At 40.0% G+C, this 24405-nt stretch overlaps 1 protein-coding gene across 7 annotated transcripts in view; it reads left to right on the plus strand.

The window, feature by feature from the left end:
- The window catches only part of KLHL29 (kelch like family member 29), a 410536-nt gene that overhangs the window by 260723 nt on the left and 125408 nt on the right, over positions 1 to 24405 (plus strand). For all 7 annotated transcript variants that reach the window (XR_013928324.1, XM_080388502.1, XM_080388499.1 and 4 more), the window contains 2 exons: positions 5201 to 5342; positions 6104 to 6646. Coding sequence is in view for 6 of the 7 variants with exons in the window: in XM_080388502.1 (XP_080244628.1) it covers positions 5201 to 5342; positions 6104 to 6646 (685 nt within the window). In the remaining variant the exon portion in view is untranslated. The remainder of the gene's footprint in view (positions 1 to 5200; positions 5343 to 6103; positions 6647 to 24405) is intronic.

The following is a 24405-nucleotide window of genomic DNA, read 5'->3' on the forward strand; positions in this document are numbered from 1 at the left end:
ACAGCCACTGCTAGGGAGATATTGCTGTCGTCACTGCATCTTTAAAAGCACTGCATCCATCCTTAAGAGCTTTTTTGACCTCTGACTAGACTTAGAAATGTGCTAGGGATCCTGTCCAACACGGTATAGGAATTTACCCCAGATGAAGATCTATCTTGATGTGTTTCAGATTTTACATGCATGCCTCATGCACACAATACCTGTTTCATGCAGTATTCAGCAGCGTGAACTACAAATTAGACCATAAACTCTTTGGTGCAGAGGCCACTAAGCTTTTTAGAACACCAGACATGTTCAGGCTTAAAGCCCAACCAGTCATTACTTGTTAGAGCGAGGCATAGCTAACGGCTTTAAAAGGAATTCCCTCATTAAATTCAAGTTGCTTTTAACCATGACAGGCCATAAAACCTGAATCTGTGGGAGGGAATGTTTTCCTCTATGCACGCGTGTGTCTTAGCCTTTTTATTTTCAATGGGGAGAGAAAATAGAGTGGGTTGCATATTGGATACATTATCTTAGTATTAAGCTGCCATTCCCAATCTCTTTTGGATAATTGGAACAGAGAATCGCTACTTCTCATCCATCACTTTAAATGAAGGCCTTAGTAAAATAATTTTGGTCGCTAGGAACCACAAATAGGTTCCCTCTATCCAGATTAGTTCTTTTTTGCTCATGCAACTGTTTGAATATAGGTCTTAGCACTCTAAGCCATAGCAGGAAGTATGTCAGCAGTTTTGCAAGCCTTTGGGGAAATTCCTCAAATGTGTTTGTAAGGACCTTCCAGGATGTGTTTGGTGATGGTGAGCCTGGGGAAGATTGTAGTGGCATTTTTGTTGTTGGATTTTTGTCATTGTTGGGTTGGGTTTTTTTTAAATTCCACTAACATACTCTGTAATACTGGTAGTAGTACAGGAGGTTTTATGTTTCCATTGATGTAAACAAGGTCTTACTAAAAGTTTATCTTGTTTCATCAAAGATTTGTAAAACATTGGATGTGAAGTCAGACTTAGCTGTAGCTATGCCTCCTGAACACCTAATAGTAACCATGTAAACTGATGCAGTATAGACCGAATCACTGATTCTCAGTCTTTAGCACAAGCTGATTGCTGTGAACCCACGAACTTTCTTGTGGATATTCTGAAAAGCCCCATGAGTCTGAAGGTTTTTAATGTTTTAATTTAATAAGGTTCAGTGGACCAGCTGTACACCAATTACTGTTGCCTATGGGCCATGGTTTATGACTGTTAGAGCTACAAAAAAATCGACAACCTGGCAACTTGTCTGTGTTAGTCTCATGTAATTCTGAAATTGTTCCATCTTGCTCCATTCTGCCTGTACATCTGTATACCAGTTAATTTCCTTAAAACTGGGAGATTGCTCATTGCTGGAGTTCAAAGTGCCAGGCATGAGGTGAAGTGCAAGCTTCAGCAGAAAATTTTTATTGGTTCTTAAGAGTTATTTCAAACAAAAGAGGAAAAAATTCCTCAGATTTGGATTTGGAGTACTCTATCCATGACAAAGAGTACAGATTGAGGATTTTTGGGGTGCTACAAAGATGCACATAATTGTGTTAGTAATCTTTGTAGGCTGCCATCAATTTCAGGCAATTAAATAGCCAGTGCTGCTGTTGACTAGCCAGGCTTCAACAGACCTTTCAGAAACCTTCTTGTCTTTTCATGTAAATAGACATTTGGCAGTACTTTTAAATGTATACCCAGTAGATTTTGTAATGCATTTCCTTTTTTCATGAGTCTCGTGTTTAATTCAAACAAGTATCTGACATGAAAGCTAAAGATAAAAGTGTAACATTGTACAATTAGTTTCTGTGAAGTCTGCAGATCACTAATGGAACACATCTCTTCCCCCTGCACAACTAGCATAATACAGGCCATTTTTTGGTCATTTGTGTTGTACATTAAAGGCATCAAATAGAGTGCTGTCATGTGCCTGAGCGCATGGACAGAAAGTTCCTTTGTTTGATAATGCTGGAAATAATTTTGCTTTCCAGATACGCAAATCAATAATTGCTGCAATTGGATCAGACATGTAACACTTGTAATGTAACCCTTCATGTATTAAGAAAAATAATGTAGAAATTAGATCAGAGACCAGAAGTATATATGTATTTTTAAAAAAGAAGTTCAGTAAGGTGTTTTTCACCACCGTTATTGTCTAATCTATGTTTCAGGAATGCGTGCTGTGATTTCATACCAACTAATCTCTAGCTCTTTCTGATTAAATAAATACAAGCTCAGGAGTACAGTTTGAAAGCCATGTGCTGGACTTGTGCATTTAAGTCCACTGAGCCTCTAAGAAGCAGGGTTTGTGAGCATATTTAGTGGGGAAAAAAAAATTTAAAAACTAGCATTTTGTGGAATCAGAGCAGAAGTATTTATTCACAGCAAACATCCAAACCTCCTTCCTCTTTTTAAATGTTCAGAATATGGAATTTAGATCTAGATATGGGTGCTAACTCCACCAGTTTTAAATGTGTCTGATCTGGTGCTCTAGTTTTTTGGAAAGCAAGCTTTCAGTTGCAAAACAGGCAACTGGTTTTTGTAGGATTTAGGAGAATTCTGTCACATACTCCCTTTCTTACCCATTCTGTACAGAACATATGGGTTCCTTTAAAATTATAGCATGTGTGTGGTTCTGTATTATTTAAGGTACAAGAATATTTTTTCCTTATTTTAGATCGACACTGTTTTAAAGCAGCTTGGGGATGTAACAGAGTTACACAAGCTGCTGTACATCCTGACAATGCACACAATAATGAGAAGTATGTATTTCAAACCCACTTATAAGACCCAGTTCATACAACAAAGAAATGCAGCACACAGGTGCCACATGTGGAATGTACAGGGCATGATTTGAGTTCTGAATCCTCCTGTCTGTCTTTGATGATTCATAAAAATGCCCAGTTCTCTATATTGCATTTACTGTTTTTTAAAGCTTTTCTTCAGGATAAATAGTAGTGTTTCTGGGGGAAGTATCTTAGCTGATATATAGGCAGAGAATGCTGGTGGTGCTTTTTGGGGTTTTTTTCTTTCTTTTTCTACTGCCGAGTGCTTTGGCCACTGTTAAACAGTTTAGCTAGATCCAAAGGGATACTGCTAATGTGAACTGGTAAACCACCAACAGCGTTATATCCTCCCCTGTCAAAGACCTTGTACAATGTAAAAGCTAAAGGTATTCAGATTAAGCCTTTTCTCAGAACAATTTATAAATAGAAAGCATTTCAAAACTAAGATTTATTTCTTCTCCTGCTGCCCTTTCTTTGCCATGAATACAACAGAACAAATCTTAAAGCTCTTGCTTGTCTGCATGTCCTCTCTTTTTGCCTTCTTGACTTTTCTGCTGCAAAAGTTGTAGATGTCATCGAAATGGTGGGGGCAGAAGGAAATGTGAATCTAAAATCTGGATATCATTGTCCTTGGTGCCAGTAGAATAGAAAAAAATCTGGAGAAGTTAAATGACAAATTAAAAAAAAATTAAAAATAAATAATTTAAAAATCAACAACCAAAAAAGCCACCTCAAATAACAAAAAGACCCCCAAAACCATGGAAAAAAATAAATTGATGCATTAAAAAAAAAAAAAAAACAGTAATAATTTGGACACAAGCTGAAAATTCTAACTTAAAGATTCCATAGAAAAAGACACTAAGAATCACATTTCCCTCTGAACATTGCATTTAATGAAGTATAGCATTTCTAGCAAGGAAAATATTCCCAATGTGGCTTATGGAAGCAAAGAGAGCAGCACAGCAAAAACCCTATCTTCCACCAAGGTCTGCACCCAGAATTCCTGACTCCCAGAGCCCAAGGAGGATAAAGCTCAGGTGTAAAAGGGAGTGGGTGACAGGAGATGTCAGAGGAGCTTGGATGAAGATGGGAGCATTGGAGCAGGGCAGAAGAGCTAACTAGGGTATTGCTGGAGGAGAAGGGAGGGTCAGGAGGAAGCAGGCACCTCCAATGGATGTAAAGACAGGAGAAATGAGTGTTGGGCTTGGGGAAGGTGTGCATGTATTTGCAGAGGTCATAAATGGGTCTGCTAATGACTTCTTTTCATAGGGTGATTGAGGTACTGGTGATAGGGGAAAAATGCTGCTGGTGTTGACAGAGATTTCATTGGTACTATGTGACCCAGGGCATTTATGGAGCTGCCTTACTTCCATCTTAGAGCTAAATTACTTCCCAGATGTAAGGCAAACAAGCGATCGCTCAGACTGGTCTCCTGTTCTTTATGACTTCAGCCCTCAATACGCATTCAGCAATAAGCAGCTGGTTCCGTTTTCTTGGTTTAGAGGTTCTGACATCAGTAAAAACAAAACAAAAAAACTTTTAATCTTCCAGCAATGAAATATACTGCAGAGTTAAATAAACAAGACCTGTCGGAGCACCCTTGTTTTCTACAGGCCTTTTCTCAGCAAAGGCATGGTTGTTTGGGAAGATCTCTTAAAACCGCAGGGGGGGACTGGCTTAGCATTTAAATACATGTGATAGTTTCTTTATCAAGAAATCTCTTTCAGATCATATCCCCTTTGATGATTATTCAGCCCCAGTCCTTCCCCTACTTTACAGTTATTTTAACATCTCTGAAGAACTGCCAACATACTCACTTTAGTGGCCAATGACTGTTATGCTCTTTTTTTTTTTTTTTTTTATTGGCATTCAATTTTAAGGGTTGACAGACAGTAAATACTAAGCCTTCTCTTTACTGTTCTACAGTAATTTGTCCTGTGGTTGTAAATAAGTCTCTCTTGTTCTGTCTTCTGCTAAACAAAACTCACTATTTTTGGAACAGACTGAGCAAACAGAAGACTGTCCCATTTTATGTGAGCTGTGACTGAATGGATATTACCATATCGGGGGGGGGGGGTGGGGTGGGGGTGGGTAGGGGTGGTGGTGTGTTAATTTTCAAGGTAAAAGAAGCAACTTATTTCTGAAAATGCTAGTTTGTTGGGGATTTTTTTTTTAAGCTTGATCTATTAAATTTCCAGAAGTATTTTTTTCAAATATATTGTATTTTCTATATGGACATGCCATGCAAGCCTGGAGGAGAATGATATTTAAAGATCTTAGGATATCCTCTTGGCCTGTAACAAACAAACAAACAAGTAAGCTATTAGCTGCGAGAAACTTTAATTGTTCCCAATAGTCTAAACATTTTTATTCTGTTTTTTTCTCTCTCTTTGGCAGACGCCTTGCATTTCCAAGACTGAAAATCAGCCTCAAGGACTTGCAACAAGCGTCAGGTGGGGACAGACACCCATCAATCAGTCCACACCCTGGGACACTGATGAGCCTCCATCTAAACAGATGAGGGAGAATGAAAACCCAGGTATGTTTCTAATCTTATTTGTAATTCTACAAGGGAAAATCATTCAAAGCAAATTCAATGCACTATCTCCATTTACCTCTGTAAATTAGACTTCATTGTGAGCCCTGTCTTTATTCTTTAGCAGGTTTTTTTCTCTCATTGTAAAGACCCCTCAAGTTTCTTCTGTGCTGGGGATAATATAAATGTATTAAGATGCCTGCAAGTTCATTAGAGTGGTGTTTTTATTCTCCTTCCCTGCCTTCACTAGAGGAAAAGGCACTCTGTAATACTTTAAGACCTCTTTTATGTCCAGAACTACCTGAAATGATTTCCAGCTTCCAGACACATATCATACATTGTGCTACTATGCCAGACGCCTAATTACAATCTCTTTGTAGTGGCTGGAGCACCGTTATTATACACACAGAGTGTTTGTCAGGGAGCCATGAAAGCACGGCAGGGAAAGAGGTTAATTTTCTTGGAAGCGTGTGCTTAAGCCGCATAAAGCGCAAAATACATAAAACCGCAAACATGCCGCATGTCACCTGATGAGTATTTTTAACAATTGCACTCGCATCACCATAGCGGTTTTATGCACTTACTGGCTGAGAATGGTTCCAGGCCCTGAACCGCTGTAGATATCACGGAGGAGAAGGGCTCGTCAGCACAATTCGGTAATGGAGGCGGGTGTGCAGGCAGGGAAGGCTGGGGGTGTTTATTTTTTTTCTGGTCTCCCCCGTGTTGAACCCCACCACCATTGATTGCCTTCCTTCATGCCGCAGGTGCTGCGCCCTGGGTCACCACAGTGGCGGCCGGCAGCCAGCCCGCCCTGATCACGCACTCCTATGGCATGACGCAGCCGCCCACCTTCAGCCCAGCCGCCAACGTCCAGGCCCCCATCATCGGCGTCACACCCTCCCTCCCTCCGCACGTCACCCCCCAGCTCCCGCTGATGCCGGCCCACTACCAGCTCCAGCCGCAGCCCTCCCAGCCCCTCAGCAACATGGTGGTCAACCTCCAGAGCCAGCCCTTGTACACCAACAGCCAGCCCCTCAGCATGTCCTCCATGAGCGGCGTGGGCCCAGTGGCCCACCCGGGCCCTGGGGCAGTGGGCAACGGCCACCTGGCCTGCCCTATGCTGCCACCGCCGCCACCGGCCCTGCCCTCGGCGGCCCTGCCCAGCAGCGCACCTGCCACCAATGGGCAGGCGGCCGCCCCGCTGCCCCCCAGTGCCACGGGGGGCCCCGACAACAACAACGGGGTGCAGATGCTGCGGACTATCGGCGTGGGGAAGTACGAGTTCACGGACCCCTGGCACCCCAAAGGTAAGGCGGGCTGGCTCAGCCCCGCGGGGCGTACAGGCAGGGGCAGGTGGTGGGGCCGAGGACAGCGGTGGGCCCCCTGCCCCCCATCGCTGTCTTCGGGCCTGCTGGCCCAGCTCCGGCATCTGTCTCCGCGCTTTTCTTTAATGTGTGGCTTTTATGAATTAGCAATGATAAAAGCAGTGCATTAGAAAGAGGAGGGGTGAGCTGTGGACGTATTTTGTAGTGTAAAACAGCTTTTGGGCCTGGCAGACAAGCTGGTGCTCCCAATGGTAACGGGGCCGTCATCCCATGCCCTCCCTCTTTGAAACAAACACCTCTGCTCCCATCCGACCATGTTCCTTTTGGCTTCAGTTGTGCGGTAGTCACAACACTAACCTCCCCTTCAGCCGCTGTCTTCTTCCCCCTCTGGTAGGAGCCCAAGCCAAATGCAAATCACTCTGCTGACTGAAGCTGAACAACCCAAAATGTTCACTGTTGAGGGGAAAAGTCTTCATTACCAGCTTCATTGGGCTCAAATGCTGCAAAACACCCTGAGTAGTCATGAGTGTTCCTGAGAGGTTGACCTTTTCTGATAAGTAGTTTGTAAATGAGCCACACCATTGGGTCACACTGGAGTGTTATTTCCGAGTGCCTTACCCTAGACACTTCAAAAATACCTACGCTCTGTGTATTTAGTTTCTAATTTCATTTGCAGACTTTTCCCTGCCTCCCTTAAAAATCACGACTGTGCCACATGTGCAGGTAAAGCGAAATGCAGCTTACAGAAATATAAATGCAGACCTATCAGCAAAATCAATTCCATTGATTTTTAAAAAAACAGCACCTTCATTAAGTCTGTGATATTTTATGTATACATTTGTATTCAGGCACAATCCATGTGTAAATTATTTACTTGCCACAAGCTATTAAGTTCTATTGTGTAGCTCTGTATTAAAGACAAGGAATCTCTATTAAAAATGGTTAGTCCAATAACTCTTCCCGCTCATTACATAAATTGTACTTTGGTATGTGCAAACCCTTACCAAATGTCTCTCAAAAAGGAGTTCAGGCGCAAGCTCAACAGTACTTTTCTAAAGCTAGATATTTGGACCACGTTAAAATTTTCAACTCCAAGCCCCAAATATGATGAGAATGCTTGCTGGATGGTGAGCTTCTGAATTTTTCTTCAAGATCTAGATGGGCTTTAACTGATATCAGCCAAGTCAGGTAGCCAAAAATAGACCAACAATTGGTTTGTAAGAGTTTTGTTAATTCTTTCCCTTTTAAGAAAAATCAAAATCCACAAAAGCCATTTGTCAGGTCAGGTTTATAAGTTACAGAAGGAGAAAGGGGAGAGATTTATATTCTAATACTGGTAGACTGAGCTGTAGTACTTCTGTTGAATGTCTCTCTCCTCCATGGAAGCTATTTGTCTTCTAAAAGGCGTCATCTCCACTTTTCATAGCCACCTATCCCAATTTACTGCACTGGATACTTGGATACATGATCAAATTAACACAATTTAAAGGATTACTTGGTGTCATTGGAGACGTGCAAATACACAATACAAGGGAAAACACATAAGCTTAAACCACTTTCGCTGCGGTAATTTGATCACATATCTGAGCCCTAGTGACACTAACCTAGTGAGACAAATGAGCACGTCAGTGACTGCACACTTGAGGTTAGGAATACTCTTAAATGCCTTGCATACTTAGGGCCAGCAGCATCAGCTGTTATTTACTCTTCTTCCATCAATTAACCTTCAGCATATCTCTGGCTAGCAGATGAAGTAAACTTCAGATCAGAACCTAAGTAAAAAGATCATAAAATATTTAATAAGTCTTTTAATGTTTGATTTGCAAAGTCTTAGTCAGCATTCTTGCTTAAACTGCTCTAAACCCTAGTCTGTCTTAATTGTCCAAGTGCCACTGAGTGCAGTCAGCCGAGGAGGTGTTCATTAAGGTGAGGAGGAGGGTTCCTCGCTAGAGTATGCCAGGCACGTCAGACCTAGCTCTGGTCTGGTATTTGGAAACCTTTGTACCTAGGAGAAGCTCATAAGGAGAATATTAAAACAAGCAGTATTTCTAATCTGTGACAACTGCTGACACACTGGCCATACTGTCCCTTATAAACTGCAAGCCAGACAACGGTTTTCCCAGGGATTAGCTAGCTTGTCTATGACCATCAGCTATTGAGTTATTCCTGTTGCTGTAGTGGTTAAAAACAAACAAATGCAAGATCACAAAGCATGCATATACAAATGTCCCATAAGCAGGACCTATTTTGTAGAGAAAAAGTAATCTCTTCCTCCACTTCCAAACTCAAAAGTCCTTGTGTCTAAAGCTATAGTTCTTCTTGTCAAATCTAAAGTTAAAGAAGATACATGTTGGGTTTGGTTGTTTTGAATGAGAGAGAAAGAATCAGGAAATGAAGACAACTGGGTGTCTAACCAGACCTTTAAACTTTGCTAGGATAAGATTCTTAGTATAAACTGTATGGATTCCAATTTGTCTCGATTTTCAAATTATTTTTTGTTTTAATTTCTGCCCTCAGGGATTTCAGTCTCTAAAGCCTGACTGATTTCACAGTCTTACATGATAGGCACCTTTTTCTTCAGGAAATAATGGAAACTGTGAGACAGTACTAAGCTGTTCAAATACACAAGTTCAAACTAGTTCTCTAAAAGTTTCATTTAAATATTCTCTCTCTTTCTTGGGGAACCTTGGCCAGTATTATAATAAGAGCCACTGCTAATGGCCTTAAGATCTATCTCATTATCCTGAGATCCTCTGTATTATTATTTCACTTGACAATCCAGTCTTGTGCAGGTTTGAATAATTACCCAACTATCCCTTAAGTGAAAGAGCAGTTCTTGCTGGCTAGCATGATAGACTTTCTTATATTTTTAGACTTTATTAGGGAGCTGATTTGAAATGTCATGTTTTATTTCCAAAATTTATGTCATTTCAGGGCTGTGTACTTGTTTGGGCCATATTATACTGTCTTCATGCGGAACTAGGTTTCTTACTTGGCTGTTTCTAAGCAAAAATAAACAAATATGTTAACAAAAGTTAAAGGCACTGCTAGTACGCAATCTCATTTGCAATAGGTCAAGAGATCTCATTTACTTGACTGAGTCATTTCCATGGCTCTGCAAAAAATACATTTTGATAACAAGACTCATATAAAACAGATACGTCATTCTCTTTACAGTGTCACAGCTAATTCCTAAGTAATTCCATTGAAACTACTTGTAAGAAAATACTTTTTTGCATGGATTAGTCTGGATGGGTTATATTTTGTGAAGAGATTTTTTATTGCTTCTGTAATATGTTAAATATGAATGTTAAGTTTAGCTACATGATCCATTTACTTAGTGAATTTATAAAGCAGTCACATTATGAGAGACATAAATAATGTTTCAATGTAATTATTGCTCTTAGCAATGTGTGAAGAATGTAGAGCTGCCTTATGAAATGCATGGGATCCTTCACCACACACGATCAACAGCAGTGTCAAGAGTTGTCTGGTTTGGCTTGTGATTGCCCTTTGGATAGGATTTATGCCAAATACTCCTAGCTGACTTCAAAAGCCATGTCACCTTAACACAGATATGTAACCTAATATTTTAGAACAGAATCAGCCCTTGTTTTCTTTCCGTGTCCTAAGTCTTGCTCTGTAATCTAAAGATTAAATACCAGGGGAATTAATAAAGCGGAATATTCAGAACCATGAAGGTGTTCATTGTGAACATATTCAGTGAAGATCCACTGAAGTTTGCATAGCCAGTTCTTTAAGTGGCTTCAGAAAATACAGAGTTGCGAATAATATTCAGGCATGATTTCAGTATCTTCAGGCTGCGCGGTGTGCCAGCACAAGTTGTCGTCTGCACAACATGCCTGCAGAGAAGACAGAGGGACAGCAGTCGTCCCTTCGGTTTTTGACACAAGGTACTGGTACCCCGTGCCATGGCACACTGACAGAGACCGATGTCTGTGTGCCTGCCAGTCCTGGTGAGCCCAAATGGAGAGAAATTAATCAGTCTGATGAAGGACTGGAAGAGATTGGTTTCTTCGCAGAAATAACTGAGTAATTGAGATATAGTCCTTGACTTTTTCGTAGGGCAATATGCTTCTTTATATCCAAGACTTGTAGTAAATCCAAAACTGAGCCCTTGGTGGATAGCCCTGTGATATGTAGGACATAAACATTCCAGTTTGGATCCTGGGATCTGTTATACATTTGAAAAGGCACTTTCTTCATGAATTTGATAAACTTTGAAGTGTAGTTGCTAGCACAAAAAATGAGGAAAATACAGTTCTTCATTGCAGCACTTTCTCCTGCAGTGTAAAATTAGCCATGGACATCATGGGTTTTAATTTGTGGATGTTCATGGATAATATTGATGTTTGTTTCCATAGTATTTTTGTTCTATAATTCTTTGGTTTGCAGTCCTTAACTAGTGGGAAAAGAAATCAGATGCTAATTAGTGTTCAGAATGTAATGACTGTGGAAACATAACAGTATCAGAAATAAAATCTGAATGTTAATCCTTGTAGCACTAATTTCTTAACACTTCATTTTCAAGCATCACCAAATACCATGAACTAAACAATAACAAAACTACAAACGAATACTGTTGCATCATCACTTATTGATTGCACCTTTCACACTTGACTTTATTGCATTGGAATTCTCATTAGACCTCAGACAATATTTACTTTCCTTAATCATGAATAGTAACAAGGCAGACTACAACATTTTGTCAATAACCATCAACTTTTTCTTCACAAAAGGCTGAATTTTCAAAGGGGTTTCAGCTTGACCTGCAATTCTGTGAGTGTACTTAGTTCTAGACCTGAATGCTGGGGGTGGTGGGGGAGTGTTTAAATTCAAAGTACAACCTAGCGTTTGGAATTCTAATAACGTTAATTAAAGGATATTGTGGGATGCAGGCTCTAGAAAGCCAGTTTTCAGTTCTCTGTCTTGCACCAGAATATATGGCCTGTGTAACCTTAGGAAAATCTCCCTGATTTTTGTATCAATAGATATTGATGAGTAGATTGATAAACAGATAGTTTATAAAAATTACAGATTAAAAATTATACAAAAAAATTTAATATGTTTGTGTACATGTATATACATGCCCAGAGAAGTTGTGGATGCCTAGAAGTGCTGAAGGCCAGGTTGGATGGGGCTTTGGGCAACCTGATCCAGTGGAAGGTGTCCCTGCCCATATCAGGGGGGTTGGAACTAGATGATCTTAAGGTTCCTTGAACCCAAACCATTCTGTGTTTCTGTGATTCTATGATACATATGAATATGTATGCATATAGTTGTGGGAAAAGAAGTCTACAATAGAAATAACACTTCATTCTATCTCCTATTTCTTGTAGGAGGGTTAGGTTAGCATGGAAGTCTGTTAGCGTTGTACAAGCTTCTTACTGTGTTTTCCTTAAGATAGTCTTGATTTTCTGGGGCAGCCTAAATGGTACCAAGGTACAGATGGCTAGTGATCATTTGTAAGCTCAGCTTGGTAATGACACATAGGAGTTCACAGAATCACATATCGATTGAGGTTGGAAGTTTCTCTGGAGTTTCTCTGGTCCAGCCCCCCTGCTGAAGCAGGGCCACCTAGAACTGTTCGCCCAGGACCACGTCCAGATGACTTCTGAGTATCTCCAATGATGGAGACTCCATAGCCTCTCTGGGCAAGTGCTCGGTCACCCTCACAGTAAAAAACCTGTTTCCTGATGTTCAGAGGAAACCTCCTGTGTTTCACTTTGAGCCTGTTGCCTCTGGTCCTGTCACTGGTCACCACCAAAAAGAGCCTGACTCCTTCCACTTTGCACTGTCCCTTCAAATATTTATACACATTGATGAGATCCCTCTGAGGTTTCGCTTCTCCAAGCTGAACAGTTCCATCTGTATCAGCCTTTCCTTATAGGAGGCGTGCTCCAGTCCCTTTATCATCTTTGTGGCCCTTTGCTGGACACTCCAGTATGTCCATGTCTCTCTTGTACTGGGAGCCCAGAACTGGACACAGCACTCTAAATATGGCCTCACCAGTGCTGAGTAGAGGGGAAGGATCACCTCCCTTGACCTGCTGGCAATACTCTGCCTAATGCAGCCCAGGATATCATTAGCCTTCTTTCCCGCAAGGACACACTGCCGACTCATGTTTTAGCATGTTCATACACAGTAATGAATTCACAGCAAACTGCTTGAACAGGTCCTCTAAAATCAAATCTTATTCAAGATTAATTATAGTCTTCTGTCATAAGAATAATCTTAATGGAATTGCGAAGTTGATGAGGATATCTAAGGCATCACTTGAGTGAGACTGAAATACATTTCACCTTTTTGTGTTCCAGATGGAATATTTTCAGTAATTCCTGACCTGTCTTTTAATGCCAGTATCGGTCAGGTCATGACAGACAGTGACTTAGTGCACTGAAGAGTAGAAGAGGACTTGTAGTAGTCCTAGAACATGGCTTGCTAAATGTACAGCGTAAAGAAGGTCATCGAATTCTATTTTGACTGACAGCTCTCAGTACGTCAGTGACTAGAGATTTCCACGTTTCAACTGGAGCAGGAGCCTCCCACCACTACCAATATTTTATGAGGATTTTTGTAAAAAAATAAAATAAATGTGAGGTTGCCAAAATGTGTTAACACACCCTGAAACTGCTCTTAAAAAAACATCTGTTCCATGCTGCTTTTTTTTATACCTGTTGTTTTAAATAAGCACCAGATTTGCAACTGTAGTTCATCTGTTCTTGAAAGTACAGAGCTGAAGAACTTTGATTTTTCTCTGTGATATTATGTCATCACTCACAGATCCACCTAGGTAATTACACACTGTTACATTTGAAGACATCTTGAGTTTCTTCCCACGCTGAAGTTTAAGACTGGTTTCCTTAGAATGTGGTTTCTTTACAAATATGGTTTTGTCCATGACAGTGGCCACTAAATGCATTAAAAATAAGTCTGAGAGGCAGCAGAGTTCTGTTGCATAACTGTTTTCTCTCCCATCCACACAACACTATACTCACAAAATGCAAAATTTCTCAGGGGCTGGATGATAACCAAAATCTAGGCTCCATTTTGGCACAGAATACATAAGTGGCAACTCTTTGTAAACACAGCCCAAATTTCCAGGCAGGCCACCTATCCATCCATCCAGATGCTGTTCCAAAAATCCTTTGCACAGAGCTGGAACAGAGCATTTGGATGTTCTGAAAGTTATTAATTGTCCAGAGCACTCACAGAGTCTCTGATCTCCTTTCAGAACTCTTTATGTTTCATTTCTGATTTCTCTGACCTTATCTTCCCTTGGTCTTCATGTCTTGTTCAACTTCTGACACATATTTGGATGCAAACCTTGTCTGCACCCAAACGTTTGGATGCAATGGGAAACATACCTGGTCCCTTTCATGCTGTCCTCATGTGCCTGGAGCCACCTTAGAGCTACCTTTTCTGAATGTTCAGTTCTCTTCACAAGTTTGGCCTTTCCTTGAATTTCCTACTAAGATTTCTTCCTCTTCACAGCAGGATAATTCCACTTCTTTAGCAGTTACGGATTAAAAAATGGACAGTCAAGTTATAGCTACTACAGAGAGTCAGCAGAGAATGAGGACCCCATGCTAAGTCCAAACTGAACAAGCTGGGTCCATCAGGAACTAGACCGTGCATTTCTGTATGCACGTAAATGTTCTCGAAATGGTCTATTCTATGGTCTCTGGACATCTCCAGACAAGTGAATTTGTTAAATTGCAGATGTTTTTTGGTTTCCCTACAAGAAAGTGGAAATGCTTTGGTTTTGTAATCAGCAGTCCTCCATGGAGCAGTGCCTGAACTCTGAATGAAGAATGATTTCTGTCTTGTTGCATTCAGAACAAGAACGATTGTGTCCCATGTTAGACTAAAAAAATCTAAACAGATTTGTGAAACAAACATTTGCAAATAACAACTTCTCTTACCCTGCTGTGCCTTAAGATTGCTGATGATAAGCTCTGCTGTCCCATGGTGAGGCTAGGCTTTGAGCTGCAATCAATAATAATAACATGGGATTACATAACACCTTGAATCTTCAGAGGGATTTTGTGGACATAATATGTTTTTTAAAAAATTAACTGTTTGTCTTTAAATAGCTGATGTGCATGCAAGGACTTTGGCTGAAGCAAAAGCAAGAATAACTGTCGGTAAACTAGTTTGGGTGTTAACATCCCACAAATCTGCTTGTTTCAGATGTCTTCTGTGTTCACAGGTTACATACAATGAGGACAGGAATGATTTGCATTTTGTACATTCACAAGCATTGGCAGTAATGCATTCTTTTCTTTAGTTTTTCTTTCATTAAGTAGGATATAATTTGGGCAGCAGTTTGAATGATGCGATGCAAGAAAATTCTTCCCAGCAATGGCCATACTTGTTTCTGTATGTTGTGTTCCTGTACATTGTCACAAAGATATGCTGCTAAGTTCTTTCCACACAGTACGTTGGTTAAGGTTCTTGCATTCAGTCTGTTTTGTGTTATGCATATATTCAGGATTCTGGTTGTACCAAGTGAGGATAAGAAGATATTTTTATATAGATCCATCTTAATATGTACAAATCATTACATTAGATTCCCAGCCTAGATATTCTGGAAAGTATCATAAGGTAATGAAATCATTACTAGGAAGGAGGTACATAAACTTGCAGGAATAATCACTCATAGACAAAACTTGCTTCATCTAGATGTGCAAGTAAAAATGGCATGAACTTTAGTCATATTAAATTCAGAAAATCACAGCATATAGTGTTGTACGTGGTTATTAGTGTATCAAAAAAATCCTTGAGCTGCTGAAAAATCAGGGGGTTTAAGATAAGTATTTGACCAGGAGTATAAACAGTAATACATACATACACCTATGTGTACCAACAATTAAGTCAGAAGCATTTGACTAGACAAGGTGCTAAGATACTTAGTCAGATTTGCACAGTATGACTGTGTGATACTTTCCAAGGAGTTAAAACAGATTGGAGGGTTCATCTAAAGACTTTATACGTTATATGTTGCTCAGTGCTCATTGGCATTGCAACATCAAAAACTCCCAAGAATGTAGGGTTCAAGAGAACATGTTTCAGAGGAAGTAAAAATGTGTTTTGTCCCTCAATGTGCACACTGAAGTATTTGGATGAGGATGAGGAAGATCCTCAAAGACAAAACTGGCTAAAATGGAAGAGTTCTTAAGAGAAATAGGGGCTGACACTCCTGCTCAGTCTGACTGATTTATACAGGATCCAAAGCCAATATCAAGCCCAGCTCCTCTGTGTGACCTTTTCCTTGTGAATGAAGAGGGAAGTGTTCCTTGCATCCCCAAGCTGTGAATGTTCTTTAAGTCAAGGATCGTTTTGCACAAAGCACTACCATCCTGTGGAAAACAGATGGAGGAGCAGTGCTAGTAGATTGCTACTACCTGTAACCTAGGAAATAGGAGATTATGCTCTTTGCCTTTTCCTGCATGCTGTGCAGACTTTTTTACAGATGTGAATTTTCTAGATGGCTGAATTTGCTGGGGTTCAGGTGTTTCTCTGCTAGATACACTCCTATCATGGCCAAACTGTGCTGTTTTATGAATAGTGCATTTCTTTGAGGCTTTTTTTTTATACTTCTGTAGGATGGTTAGAGCTCTGATTTGGAAGCCATATTGAGCATCCAAATAGAAAAACACTTTTCAGGAGCATTTCAGAAGAACTTTCACTAGATGTATAGCAGGTACCTCCAGCAGGAATCAGTGAAGTGATTTCAGGTTTAGACAGATGCAGATATTTAACTGTCAGTATGTATGGAATCCTTGCACTCTGAAGAAATACAGGATTCTCCCTTTCATTTGTAAAAATGTAGCAAGAATAGGGGCTCATCTTCCTGTAGCTCCAGAATAACGTGTTTCTTCATGTATTTTACTTGCAAGAATGGTAAAAGCAAACTTGGCATCCTGTCCAAGGATCAGCTATTCAGGGACAGTGAAATCTGCTCATCAGTAGAAACTGAGTACCTTACAAGAACAGTCAACGTCTTAAAACCCCACACCAGTAAGATTTTCTTTTATGAGAATTTAAATGAGTTCTACAGCCCTTCCCTGGAAGTTCCACTTATGCCTTTGGATAAGCCATCATTACTTTACCTTTTTTTTCTTTCTTTTTTTTTTTTTTCTCTCAGAACTGCCGTATAGGCAAACCATGTGCAGTGAATCTAAGTGTTACCACTCAGGGATGCTTTACTTCTCTTTCATAGAGATAAAGTGGTGCTGAGAACACCTCTTGGCTTTAAGAGTAAACTCAATCAAGAATTTTACTAAAGCCAGGAAATTATTTTGGCAAATATTTTTGTCCAAATTCTTGGATGTTAGAGTGCTAGGTTCAGTATTCCAGTAAGAATTGGTATTTCCTGAGACCAAGTCTTCTTTTTATATTTTAAAGTAAGTAGAGAAGGGCTGTTTATATACTGAAGGTCTATATAGGTGTCTGGAAATAATGTGTTAACATATTTAGAAAACAAATTCTAAATATCAAAATATGTTTTAACAGACAGTTAAGAGAAAGAGCCTAATTTAAAAATACAAAGTCCTTTTGAATTTGTTGAGTTAGTGACATGGGCTGTGTCCTGTGCCTTTGAGCTCACTGAGAGCAAGGTTGTGTTTTTAAGATACCTTCACACTGCAGCGGGAACTAGCCAGCCCTGGAGTGGAGTGGGACCACACTGCATATTTATGACAGAAAAAGGGGAAGTCATATTGCATCCAAATGAAATGAGAGGTGGCTTTAAGGAAATAATTTATAATTACCCAGTCTGGATCTAGATTATAATTACTTAGTCTGGAACTATGCCAAGACACTGAAATTAATATTTCAAGTTTGGAGGGAAGAAAAATGAGATAGTGTTTGGCTGGGTATGGTAATTGCCTATCAGCCATGAACTCAGAACCAGGAGAGTTCAAGGAACCTACTTTGAACCTTCAACCTAGCTCCCAAAAACAGATGAAGAGACTTTTACTTAAAATCTTAGATACACAACAGAATATGTAAAAATAGAGATCATAATAAGGAAAAGACATGATGACATCTTTGAATATAATTCTGTGGTTAGTATGTGAGAAAGACAATGCACAGATACAGAATCACAGAATCATTTCTATTCAAAACTGAAGTCTTACTTTAAAGAACCCTAACCAGCAGTCAAGCCTGTTAGGTAAGATTTCTTCCCTGACTTACCTAAATTTGGAAAGTAAACATGTCAGTTAGAACAGCCATGTTCATCCTAGGACTGTAATACGTCATGCGTCGTCTCTTGATACTGGCAGAGCACAACTTTTCCATAAGTGCCAGCTGTTTGTAGGGAGTCTTGGCTATCCCAGAACCTGTCAGAGGGCATCAGGGACCAGTGTGTCAGCAACTGCACTGAGCTCCTGTGGTTGCCCTGTTGAATCTCTCTTGGCCCTGTTGACTGCACTAATTAAGTTTCTGTAGGTGTTACAGGAGCTTACACACCTAACCAACTTGAATGCACTTGAATTTAAATACCTTACCATAACCAGAATCCCATCCTAAGTTTCAGGAATAGAGTCAAGAGTCTCAGCAGATGGACACCTCAGCATGAACACAGCTTCACTGCTGGAAGTACAGCGTAACAACATACAATCCTTGTATTATTTTACTGTCATTGTATTAAGAGGGTATTTTGATATTATTGGTTTAAGATTACCTAAAATTAATACAGTAGTTGCCTAATAATAGTGAAACGTGTTGATCTAGGTGGGGCAAGCAAACACACCTGGTCTGTGTGATCAGGCTGGCTTTCCTCATCTGCTCATGGAAAGCTACTCCTGAATGTCATACATCTAACATTTTACCAGGCATCATTTTCATTAGCATAACTAAAGCTAATTTGAGCATATATTGTCAACAGTTTTGATTCATGGTTTGTTAAACTGCTACTTACAATGTTACCTCACATAATTTCCAGAGCTGTCTTATACTGTTTAATATATTAAGGCCTACTAAGAAGGATAAGGTTAAGAGAGAAGCTTTACATACCTCATTCAGGAGGTATCACTTGCAGTAGTGCGTTGTCTCACAGAGCACTTGAGCTTTTTGGTTCAGCGGTGACTCAGGAAAAAAGATTGTCATTTATGCTGTTTCCACCAGCACTTGGTCTTTTCTCAAAGGTTTCCTCACTAATTCCCAGCTCATCACGGTCCTCATCAGCCTGTGTAATGTGCTCATCACACACTCATTTTCAGCTCTTGATTTGGCCAGGCTGTCTGCTGGGGAAGGTTTCCTCTGGTAGAAGTCTCCAAGTATATGAGCAAGTGAGCTCTAAGTGTTACTAATAAAAAATCCTTTAATCCACTTTAACAATGATAAATTGGAACTGAGAACTTCTCCTTACTTTACAGATACATTCAGTTCCGAATTTCACTTAAGTCAGGAAATCATTTTACGGGCAAGAGAAAAGTCCTAAACACCATTATGTAGACAATGGGAATTAAAGGCCAAGTGCTCACTTGCTCTTACTGGGTATCTGAAACACCTACCGATGACTGAAACTTCCACTGACATGGCTAGTTCATAGCACATTCACTAGTCTTTGCCATTATTTTTATTCTTAATCCACCCTGGAATTTCACTTTTAATTTTTCTTCACATTGTAGTCGGTGTGTGATGAAAAGAAATAGCTGATCTGGGCCACAGAAGTTCTGAGTGAGCAAAAATCTGGCTAAAATGTACTTGTCTGGATTTAAATGGATTTGCTACATTGTCTTGGTAGGAAGTACATCACACCTAAAGTCTGTACTGTTATCCACCTGCTGTCCTACATTTTATTTCCGCTTCTGTGTTAAGGAATGTAGCATGATCAGATACAATGAAAAATGAAGTCCTTTTTATTCTTCTTTTTTCCCTGAAGCATGGCATTTTTTGCTAAGGGCTCATCCACGATGATTTGTGCCCCGTGTAATCCCTACAGATCTCTCTTCCAATAGCAGCACTTGAATGTTTCCCACAATACAGCTCATTGCAGTGTCATACCAGGCATGAAGTAATGTCCAGGCAGCAGGAGGGTCCTTGGAGGGGTGCTCACCCTATCCATCCTTACTGCTGCATTCCTTGTTGGAACATGTCAGGTACCTCCTATGTGCCATCATCTTGTGTGACGTGGTCAGGCTTCAGGAAGCAACACACGTTCCAGTACCTTGTTTCCAAGTGTCTGTGCATTATTTGCAAGTAAATGTAGGCTCATTGTTTCATGTCTAATTTTGAAAACCTGGCCCCAGCAGCAGTTTTTTTGTACATCACTATACTAACATCGGGCTTTTACTGGCTTGGCAGACAGTCTGTATCATTAAGTACAACCAAACTGCATTGATATGGACAGAGATGATCCTGCACCCATTTCCAAAAGGATGGTAGGGCTATTGGCAAAGTAGATAGTTGGAGAAATTCTCCATCTCTCTTCCTTTTCGTGATGTATCAGGGAATAAAACTGAGGGGAAAGCAGAAAACAAACTAATGTGAATGTAATTCCCAAATTTCAATCTTCTGTATATTATGGGTCATTACCCATTAATTTGCTAAATGGCAGTTTTCTGTGAAAGAAAAGTTTTGTTTAGCTCTATAATGATGACAGATGATGTAATTAGTATCATCCCTGCATTGAAAATGATAAAAGCATTTCTTTGTGTGTCACTGCTTTTAGACAGTATAATATCAAAAATGATAACAGTATGAAAATTGCACTGGCCACTTTCATATTGTGCATGTAGAATACCTCGGTGATATGATACAAGTAATGACAGGTACTTTGCCATGTATTCATTTTCTCCACTCTCTAGCCTTTATATTACAGCAAAATTAAAGCACAGCACTAAGCAAACCAGACGTTCCTGAATGCAGACCCATCTTACGAGACTGTAAATGGCAAGAGTCCCTTTACTATTGCTGGTTATGATAATTAAGCAATTATAAACAGGGTTTTTGAGGGAGAACATTGAATCATTTTTCAGTTAAAGAAGTTGGGGGGGTATTTTAATTTCAGGCCACATTTTTTGCTTGAATTAGTTTTAATTATATTCTATATAAGTACTTGCCCCATATCCTGGTCTTGATAGTGGTAGATACTCTCATTTAAATATAAATAAATGCCAAACTTATTTAACGTGGAAAAGTGACTGCTGTGACTGTGTAGTAACAATTTTCTCTTTGTTGCCATGGTTTGGATTTTTATATAAGCTTTGCAAATATAATAAAGCTAATGGAGCTCTTCATCCAAGGAAATGGGTATATTCAAGAAAATAAATTACATTTTGTAAGCTAATGAGCTCTACTAATTGTGTTTATCCTTGTGAATTAATACAATTTAAGCAAATCTATCCCCCAAAATCAAGCATTTGATTGCATTTTAGCTGCGTGGAAATCAGAACATCCGGATCAAATCTGAGTTTACTGGATATCCAGGGGGTAGGGGAGAAGGTTAATTTTCATTGACTTGTACAGCTGGTGCTAGCTCCTAGTAAAGCAGGAAAAGTTAGACTTTGAAAGTTGCGACTTTCACCGTTATTTTTTCTATTCAGCTAGTTCCCACACAGGCAGAATTCTCAACAAAGAGTTGTGTGTAATAAATCCTATGTAATACGATGGCAGGCATGTACGAGTCATGCTAATTAGCCCACATGCCCACAGGACAGGATAAAGGAGGGAAGGAAAAGGGAATAACAGTTGTACTTTTTAAGAGACAACTTGTCTTCACCCACTTCCCTCTCTTCTTTCCTTTTCTTACACTTCCCTTTGCCAACATTTGGATTTCTTGTTGGTTGTTTTTTCTTCTTATAAATAGGTTTTCATTTCAGTGAGGCATTTTGGGAGACATAGCAGAAATCAGAAAACTCTGTGTATATTCTGGCAGATTTTAGTTTATTCTCTAGTTTGGCTTTTTGGAAGGATGTCAGAGAGTAGAGAAAATGGTCAGTTTTGAATGCTTGAAATGCTGCAAGTACCCACAAAAATGTGCAAGCAAACTGTGTTGGTCGGCAGCAACAGGCATCCAGGTGCTGGCCAGGAAGTTTGCACTGTAGCAGGGTGACAGCAGTTGTCAGCAATGGGTCCTTACGGAGACAATTTAGTTTGCCACATGTTGGGTTGCTGCCATTTTTAACACTGTGAGAGAGTGCATGCCTGAAATGAAGTCAGAGCCTAACTGACTGTACTTCCTTGATCCTGACTGCACTGTAGCCCTGCTTTTTTACCCTGCCAGATCATTTTCAGCACCAATGCAGGAGTCCCAGCAGTTAACAGCCATCAGAGATTCCTCAGATAGAGCAGGCATAAGATCAGAGCTCTCCTGTTTCTCAGCAGCGGGCCGCTCTTCATTTAAAACTAGGATTGGGAAGCAGAGCCAGACAGCCTTTCTCAGCTGCTGAAAAAATAGCATCTTAAAGATAGATAGCAGACACAAAAAAAGGGCTCAGAAATGAAATTGTTTGCTTGTTTGTTTATTGCAGCTCAGGTAAGGGCTTGGATGATCATTCTTCCCTGTCTGTGCACTGAAAAAAATATAGTCCTTCTATCCGTGGCATTCAAGGGCTGACAAGAGCTGTTAGGACTTGTCTTCTAGAAGTTTTGGATTAATTATATTTGTGTAGTGAGAAGAGCACAGCTCCTCAGTGTAGATGCAATTGCACCGTTATAAAGGTGCTTAGAATAACTTGTTCTGGAAGGAGTAAAGAAGATTCAGAGTGATAGTATGATCACACCTGTAAGCTGATATAATTATGTCCAAACTAGGCATTGTATTGGAATATAATAACTTTGGGAAAAAAAATTAGTCTTGTAAATGAAATATTTATATAGGGAAGAGTCTTGATGCACAGTGCTGTTCTGGATTCCACAGATTCCCAGCTCCTTAAGCAGGCGTTGCAACAGACCATAGCAACTCCAGAGGAGCCATGCCACAGATACGTAATTGTAGGGTCCCAAAGTACACATTAATGAAACCATTATCTTGTCAATGATATGGAGTGTAGAGCTATCTTCAGCAGGGGTTACTATGAATCTTCTTAAAAGAACAGGGAATCTAGTGACATTTTTATTATTTAACGTCACATCACCATTAAAAAGTAAAAAAGAGGAAGCCAGAGGAAGATAAACTACAAAAAGCTTTACATTAAAAATATTGTTCACCTCTGATGGAAACTATAGACAGCTGGGAAAAAAAGGTCTGGAGTTCGTTGGGTGCTGGAAGATTTTGATAGTAGCAGGTTAAAAATTATCTGTTGCAGCATAAATGGATCTCAGAAATGACTATAGTCATGACGATATGATAGTTTTGGGCTGCTGACTTACTGCACAGACCCATGCGTATCAGCAAGAGTTAAAATCAAAGTAGAACCTCAGTTTTTAACTTCCCTTTTCTACAGCATTTGAGTTAGATCTTCAGTGTTTCATGTCTCACTGTGTGAGGTTGTAGGGGTCGCTTCTCAGGCCCTGGTGACCCCATGCAGATTTATTGTAGAATTGTTTCAGTGGAAACAGAGCTTTGATACGTCATGCAGGTTGCCTAGTGACTCCTGCAAAGTGCTGACCACCCCAAGTCTGAAAGGAGAGATACCTGCACGGAGCTGAGCTCTATTATGGGTTGTAAAACTGGGACAGGTTTGAATGATAGAAGGAGTTCTGCCAGGCTGTTAGCTCTCATCAGCTGGGAAAATGGAAATGTTTATTAATAAGAACCTTTGACATGAAATGCATGATATGTGCCCCCTGTGCTAGGCCCATGATTAATAATATTAATTATGGGAAGTTCATTATAGTCTCATGGGGATGGGATATGTAATTCAGCTAGTGTTTCATTGTAAATTAGCATTAATGTCTACTTTAAGTACAGTAGCTATCTATAGCAATGCAGAAGGAGCTGCAGTCAGTATGTACAATAACATCACCTTCTTACTAAATGATGGTAGACTTTTACCTCAAAGAATTATGGACCTATTAGCATTTCTCCTATGTTAAATCTTTGCTGTGGCTGGCAGCGTAGTATCTGTTGCGACTAACCTACTGGTGCTATAAAAACTTTCCTTAGTGGTCTTAGAAGAATCTAGCTCCTTGCTGATTTTAAAAAGGAGCCAGATAATTTTAAAATCCGGTTGCAAGTAGTCTTGATTGCAGTTTCATTAGCAATTAAAAGAGCATGTAACCTAATGGATTTTCCACCCCAGTCCAGAGAAATTATGCACAGTGGGCAGCTCTTCAGTTGGTGTAAACCATCAGCAATGTAATGAAAGCAATGAACCTTCACTGATTTGCACTGAGAATCTTGCCTGCTCCAAATTGTTCAAACATGTGCCTTCCTAAGGCTATGCTTTATTGTTAACTTGTTTAATAATGAAAAAAATATTTCATTGTACTTGAAGTTCCTTTTCCCTAGCTTGCCTTCCAAGAATCCCTTGTGAAACTGCCTGTACCTCGCCTCAGTTTCTTCTGAACCACACATGCTGGTTCACTTACCTTCATACAAATAACCCTTATATACAACCACGGTTTCTTTTCATCCTTATGTAACATCTGAGAAGCCAACAGATACTTGGAGCCACTGCCTTCCTGTGGTGGATTCTGGAAATGGCCAGGAGGACTATAGCCGTGGTGGCCCCAAATGTGTATGCTTTTAAGCAGCTGGGGAAGCAGCTGGTGGCACTGTGGGGTAACATTATGCAGATGCCAGAAACTGGCTGAAGGACAGA

The sequence above is a fragment of the Falco punctatus genome, assembly GCF_963210335.1.
Source record: "Falco punctatus genome assembly, chromosome: 5".
NCBI lineage: Eukaryota > Metazoa > Chordata > Aves > Falconiformes > Falconidae > Falco > Falco punctatus.